This window comes from Ipomoea triloba, chromosome 11 (assembly GCF_003576645.1).
Source record: "Ipomoea triloba cultivar NCNSP0323 chromosome 11, ASM357664v1".
NCBI lineage: Eukaryota > Viridiplantae > Streptophyta > Magnoliopsida > Solanales > Convolvulaceae > Ipomoea > Ipomoea triloba.
This window is the reverse complement of record NC_044926.1, coordinates 7,561,531-7,568,640: the sequence shown is the minus strand read 5'-3', so window position 1 is coordinate 7,568,640 and position 7,110 is coordinate 7,561,531. Positions and strand designations below refer to the sequence as shown.

General features: G+C 40.3%; 1 protein-coding gene across 2 annotated transcripts; it reads right to left on the bottom strand.

Moving 5' to 3' along the window:
* Nucleotides 1-1,361: 1,361 nt before the first annotated feature.
* On the bottom strand, nucleotides 1,362-6,751 carry LOC115997651 (gibberellin 3-beta-dioxygenase 1-like). 2 transcript variants are annotated; one of them, XM_031237246.1, is made up of 4 exons: nucleotides 6,189-6,751; nucleotides 4,910-5,543; nucleotides 2,931-3,006; nucleotides 1,362-1,990 (listed from the first exon to the last, which is right to left on the bottom strand). In XM_031237246.1, exons 1-4 carry the CDS (start codon nucleotides 6,683-6,685, stop codon nucleotides 1,959-1,961), a joined length of 1,239 nt encoding a protein of 412 aa, XP_031093106.1. In that variant the 5' UTR covers nucleotides 6,686-6,751; the 3' UTR covers nucleotides 1,362-1,958. The 2 variants fall into 2 exon arrangements, with proteins under 2 accessions (XP_031093106.1, XP_031093107.1); XM_031237247.1 differs by lacking the exons at nucleotides 1,362-1,990; nucleotides 2,931-3,006 and having other exon boundaries at nucleotides 4,761-5,543.
* Between the last annotated feature and the right edge of the window lie 359 nt (nucleotides 6,752-7,110).

Here is a 7,110-nt window from a genome sequence, read left to right as displayed (position 1 = left end):
CTCTGATACCACTTGTTAAGTATATATGTCTAGAACGAATTGGGTCGGACCCATAGTATATAGGTATTTTTGTACTTGTATATGTTTAGAGTTGCATATAAATATGATGCTTGTAACACTGAATGTCTTATCATCACCATCACAATTAATTAAAAAAAAAATAATATCACACCTTTAAACGTAGACACATTATCGAACTACATAAATTTTCTGTCATTGTTATAGTTTCTTATTATAGTAATTAATCTCAACAACACTCGACATAAAAACTAGTTTCGCTGTTAATATGTTTGACCGTATAAATCCAATGTAGGTGAAAAATCAAATTAATCCACCCAATGTAAAACCATTCAACATGGAGATCGAATCTCTAGCAATTAAGGGACCTGGAGTCATATCACCTGGACAGCTATCATTAGAGCAGGAAAAGATTAAATAGGAAACAAAGAGCTGAGGTTTACAAACTCCGATACATAGTAGAGTTCAAAAAGAACACGAGGCGTCAAGGAATCATGATTAAGGATTGACGACAAGGCTATGATATACATGCGTGCATGTTTGGTTTCTTGGGGGAGCCGAGCCGAGGTGGTTTAATTTTAATCCGTTGTGTTAGGAGCACATGGTGGCAGAGAGGGTGGTGTTGATCGGAGGGCCGCCGTGCTCCCCTTTCTCATTTGTCTTTACAATAATTACCAAAAAAAGCCTTATCCCTACCCCCCCCCCCCAGAGAGTTTTGAATTGTCATGGGAAGAAATCAAGACTGTGATGAAAGAAAGAAAGGGACAATGAATGAGATGAATTCAGGTCCAATATAATGTGACAAATTAAACATGGCCTCCCATTATTATTTGTGTTATGTCATTTTCCTCTACTTTATTTTAACTACGTCTCCATATTCTCTCTCGATCATATCATATCTGCATATATATAAAATTAGGACAACCTCCTAATCATGTCACTATTCTCAATAAAGATATAAAACTGAGTTAATATCTTAAATGGTCTTTCGACTATTTTAAGATACTAAAATTCTTCTTCAACTTTGGGTACTCAAGTTGGTACTATACATTGTGATTACTAATGTGATAGTGAAACGATGACATGTAATTATTATTAGTGACACTCGAGTTATTGGACCAAAGAGTGTCCTTATAACCCAATCAAAGTGGGTAGTGGATATTTGTGACCTTTAGAATGAAGAGAGTTAGGGTTTGGTGGGAGGTGATCAACACAATAAAAATAAGAGTTAATACTCAAAATGGTCCTCCGACTATTAGGTAATACTGGATTTAGTCCCAAAGTATTTTTCGTACCCAATTTAATCTTCTGTCTTTTGAAACGGTACTCAATGCCGTCCACCGTTAGAAATTGATCGTTTCCACCGTTATTATTAAGGGCAAATAAGTCATTTAAATTTATGAAGCCTTCTTTAAGGGGCGTTTGGTTCAGGTGGAATGGAAAGCACCTGCTCCCAAGCCAAATCAACTACAATTACAAAGCTTTAATTCAATTTCACTGAATATATAACAAAAAATCGATCAAAACCGCCGCCGACGCTCTCCTCGTCGATCCTCCACATCACGACGTTGCTGCTCCGTCGCATCCTCTGCGACAACCTCATCACCATCGCCGCCATCGCCGCCGCCGCACCCTCTGCGACGACCTCATCGCCATCGCCGCCGTTGCCGCACCCTTTGCGACGACCTCATCGCTATCGCCGCCGCCGCCACACCCTCTACGACGACTTCATCGCTATCGCCGCTGCCGCCGCATCCTCTGCGACGACCTGATCGCCATCACCGCCGCTGCCTGCTGCTGCTTCATGTACTGCTACATCAGCCTCTCCAACTCGATCTTACCCTCCATGCTGTGCATCGACGCCGCCTTCAGAAGCTCCTGGTAATGCTCGCTGCCGTTGGACCCCTGCTCGCTCCGTTGGACCCCTGCTCGATCCTACACTATAGCTCCGTTGAACCCTCGACTCCTTCGACTGGTTCACCACCGCGTAATTGTTAATGCACTTAATTTAAGAAATCTTAGGAATCTCATGAATGTGTTTCCAGTAACCCTCGGCTCCTCGCTTTGCCGCCTTTCATATAATTTGTTTAAGCAACCAAAATGGAGTCTCTACAGAGACTAGAGGAAGATACCAGAGGAAGAAACATGTTTTGCCCAAGTAAAATGACTATTTTGCCCTCAAAATAACGGTTCAATGACGGCAATTGTAACGGTGGACGAAATTGGGTGTGATTTTAAAGACAGAGGATTAAATTGGGTACGAAAAATACTTTGGGACTAAATCGAGTATTAGCGAATAGTCGGAGGACCATTTTGGGTATTAACTCATAAAATAAAATCAAATGATTTTGATAAGAAAATTTAGGATTTTCATAATTTTAGTTTGAAAAAGGGGTTTTCCACTTATAATAATTATAAAGGGAAAAGATAATGGAAAAAAAAACCTTAAAAAATAGAAATGTTCCTATATTCAAGTGATAAAAATAGTATCATCTTATTAACCTCAGCTCCATCAACTCAATCAACCTCTTGCAATAAGTCTTTGCCTCACTGATTTAAATAGTTGAAGATCAACTATTCAATTATTCTTCATGTTGTGGTGAATGACCGTTATAATAAAATGTTTAAATCCTATTCACCAAGTACCATAATATATATACTCTCCCTTTTTCTGTTGATAACTTAGATTTCTCGGCTTCATCGAATTATATTTTAGACTTCATGAACCCACTCTCTATGTTCATGAGAAGGTAAATCGAATCAATCTAACTTTGAGTTGAGATTTAACTCCAAACTGTAGACAAGGAGCTCAACCCAAACCCCTAATGTTCGTGGCAGAAATCGAACCCCCACCCTGACGCTGAAAGCAAATCTAAGAAATAGTCCACTATGACAAACTTAGACTAATTTACCTCTTTGATATTTGGGAAAGCCCACAACCGTACCACTATTCAAATAGGTGCTTTGGGTGAAGCATGCTTTGTGAATCTAGCAAAAAATTGACCACAAAGAGATAAATCAGTCTAAGATGTCCATCAGCTCAAACCAAAAAGATCAATAGACAACTTTCACATGGAGTCGAATTTGAAAATTTGTAGTTATCAAATTTAAGTGAAACTTAGCTTCTTATTCACCAAGTCAATACACAGCCCGGAAAAAATTAAAATACCCAGCCCGGGACCATAATATATATACTTCCCATTTTTGAAAAGAAATATTGATTGTTATGATTGAATTGGCATAATAATCATCTTACGCATATTGAATGATGGCCATTAAATTAAACCTTACATAATTACATTAATCGAGATCGTCCATTCTATGGCAACATTTAAAGATTGGAACAAAGTAGCTAGTTTTACTTTTATTTTTTATGATTATTAAAATGCAAACAAAGTTAAATAAAAGAAAATGCAAACAAACTACCTAAAATGTTGCAAAGTCACAATATGCTACCCATCTAAGAAATAGTCATATATACCAAATTAGGTCTAATGTATATATCATTTTGCCATAAGTTAGAACTAATAACTAATATACAACTTTATTTTCTTATATTTATATAGTAGTTAATTACTACCATGTTTTGATAATTAGATGTTAGATTTGGCATTTTAAACTTTCGCCCAATAACATCCCACTTGGGGGAATCAAACATATGGAGATTCGGCCAACCGAAAATCAAATCTTTGAACTTGTTGTCATGTGGATGCATACCCTATGCTGTCCACCATTGAAGAGAATATCAAACAAGTTCACTTGAAAATCTTTGAATAATTTTGTTGTCATTCAGTCTGCACAGTTATTAATTTCTTGGTACATTTATTGTCACTGATATGATGAAGTGGAACTTATAGATTGGGATAGGATAATAAGTAATTGAAAAAAGAAAGTTGAGTGGAAGTTTAATGGAGAAAAAGCCAAGAGGGGGGTGGGGGGTGGGGTTGGTTTTGTGTATGGAAATTAGTGATAGATACTGGTAGATCGATTTATTAAATTATTTTGTTTTGTTCCTCAATCCAATCCAATCCAATCCAGTGATGATTCAACTTTGTTGTAGCTAATCTAGCTAAAGGCTGTGTCCTATTGTATGTTGGTGTTTCATTGTGAGAGGGACGATCTTCCTTCATATCCGGGGCAAGCTCAAAGATGTCCGTTCTGATGTCCTCTTCTACTGCCACTTCTTATCACAATATATATATATATATATATATATATATATATATATATATATATATGTATATTCAAATTGGCCAAATTAAAAATAATTAATAAATAATTTATTGCCCTCTCTCTAAAATTCTATATACACTGGGAGACAGAAAAGCCCAACAGAGACTTATTTTTGTTGGGATCCCCTTCATGATTTGATTGTGCTCAATTGCTTTAAAATATGTCCTCTCGCCTTTATGCCCCCCACCTCCACCTCCATAAATATCCTTGCATAATTTCCCCCTTCAATATCCTTATGTGCCTATGTGTATGTGTGCCCGAAATTCACGAGATACACATACATAGTCGAGTTGACATTTAAAATCTTATTTAAACTGACGTTTCAATTTCAAATCTTATATCATAAACTGATTGCTCTAGTCGTAAGGAGCAAAGCAATTTGAGTCACGCAAGTGCTTTAATGTCACTGTCATTGCTTTAACTATTTCAATATTGCTAGTTGCTCTCTTTAGAAGTGCCGCCTATAATACAATAGTATGAACATAAACTTTTTAAATTTTATTAGTTAGTTAATTAAAAGATGATGGGTTTATTAAGGAAACAAAAATGTATTTCTTAATTATCCTCAATGGGGGTTACAATACAATAATACAATAAAAGATGAATTAACAATAATAATATAATGCAAATTAAAGAAGAGAAAATAAACTTAGCCAACCTGGACCCGATTATGATCATTGGTATCGGAAAATCCTGCGTTTCGGGGGGCGCAAATTAGCCGGACGGAGGAGAGCGCCTTGTCGAAGTGCTTAGCTTTGGTGCGGAGATATTCGCTCCACGTGATTGCCCGGAACAGCGGCGGCTGCCCTTCCGCCACCAGCTTCTGCAGCGGCGATATCTTGATCCCCGGCGGCGGGCCGTACAGGTACGCCACGGAAATGCGGTGCCTGCTGCGGTTCACCACCGCGCGGTGGAGGACGCTGTGGTACAGCCCGTTGGAGAGGATGTGGAGGAGGTCGCCGGCGTTTATGACGAGCGCGCCGGGGATGGGCGGCACGGTGACCCAGGCTCCGGCGGCGGTGGAGGTGGCTTGCCGGAAGACCTGGAGGCCGCTGGTGTTGTTTTGGTGGAGGATTGTGAGGAGGGTGGAATCCGTGTGCTCTGCTAGGCCCATGGCTCGGCCCGGATCAGGGCAGGCTGGGTAGGAGTTGAGCTGCAGGGCAGAACATCTTCCTTTGGATTCCATTGCCCATTTTGCGTCTTCCTCTGCTACCCCTAAGGATTCCAAGATTAGCTTCATCATTCTCCCTGCCAGCTTTTTCATCTCCTTCTCGTATTCTTCCACCACCTCACTGAACAAACCCAAACACACATACAGGTCAGACCTCAGAGTCGGGCAGCTCAATTGGTTATAGGAGTGAAGTTTAAAAGAAAATATTAGGAATCGAGTTTCACAAGCTACAGTGTGGGAGGAGCTCTTTGTGCACAGTAAGCAAAAGTCTAGTCTTTATGTTCAATTGAGTTATCATGATTTATCTTTCTTGATGTTCTGTCGAACCGGGGCATGGAGGTCCTTGGGGTACCTTTTGGGAAGTAATGAAAATATTTTTCCTATTTAACATTCTAATATTTAGTGGGCCCTTTAATTAAGGGATTCTATGAGGTAAGGGAAAAGAAGCATTTTCTATATTTTCAATTGGTTATAGAGCTAAAATTTGGCACAAGAGACTGTCTCACTAACTAAGTGGGGGAGCAATCTCTCAAATGAGAGACTCCCGTCCTTGTGAGTTGTGAGTAAAAATTTTACCTTTATTGATCAGTTGAGTTACTACTTATCCATGTTTACGATCTTGTTAAGTTGGGATGTGAGGTGTCTAGGGTGGGCGATTATATTCTACTTTTTATAAGAAGAGTATTTGTGTGTAGAACAAATGCATTAAATATTTTTTTGGTAATTGATGTGTTTGCATGGGGAGGATATAAGAGTGTATACGTACCAGAAGAAGTTGAAGTCTTGGGGCCAAAGAAGGCGGGAATGTTCGAGCGGGGAGCCGACGATGGTGAAGCCTTCAGACCACATAAGTTTGGGGAAGAACGAAGAAATCCGGGCGACGCCGTAGCCGGAGACGCCGTTGGGCGAGCGGGCCGCCCTCATCTTCTGGTGCAACGGGAGCGAGAAAAGCCGTTTTCCGGCGGCCTCCACCCGCCCCAACAACTCCCCGGAAATGCCGTGATTAATCACCTGAAACGCACCCCACGTCTTGCATGCACGCCCTATCTGCTCCGCCGCCGCGCCGCTCTTCGACGCCAGGTCCACCACCGGGATCGACTCCTCCGCGCCGCCGCCGCCGACCACCACGTCGCCGTCGGCCGACGTCGTCCATGCATGCGACTCCGGCAATTCCTTCGCCGCGCTCAAGTCTAAGTATTGTTTTTGTTGACCAAAAGCCCGGTGGTTGACCTCAAAGTCGTCGTCTGAAACCCTCGAAGGCATTTTTCTTATCAAAACCCCAATAATTTTGAATTGATTATTAGTAAGTTTGTTCTTGTAGGTGCTAGAGAGAACTGAAGCTGTATATGTGAAAGAGATGTATGTGATGCCATGGAGTTTATATAGGGGGTTGTAGGGGGAAGGGTGGGGGGTAGGGGGGATCGGAGAAATTAAATTATATAAAAAATATATATAATAATAATTAGAGAATAATAATTTGTGAATGTTTGTATGGTGTAGATAGCCTTGAGTTTTGATGAGGGGACAAGAAAAGGAAGAGGTTAATTTTCCAAGTGGACAATACAAAGAACAAAAAAGATGAAAGGACCCTTTTGTCCTCAGCTCCAAAGTCTTGTAGAAATTACACCTCCACCACAAACTTTAATTAGCTAGCTATATGGGTACATTAGCTAGCTTATTAGGGTAGC

Bases quoted from the DNA above. Each gene is read 5' to 3' on its own strand.
- LOC115997651 (XM_031237246.1), bottom strand. From the start codon at position 6,685: ATGCCTTCGAGGGTTTCAGACGACGACTTTGAGGTCAACCACCGGGCT. The intron at 5,544-6,188 runs GTACGTATACAC...GGGTTTGTTCAG, and splicing joins CAAGACTTCAACTTCTTCTG to TGAGGTGGTGGAAGAATACG. The intron at 3,007-4,909 runs GTTGGCTAAGTT...ATTTTTTGCTAG, and splicing joins ATGATCATAATCGGGTCCAG to ATTCACAAAGCATGCTTCAC.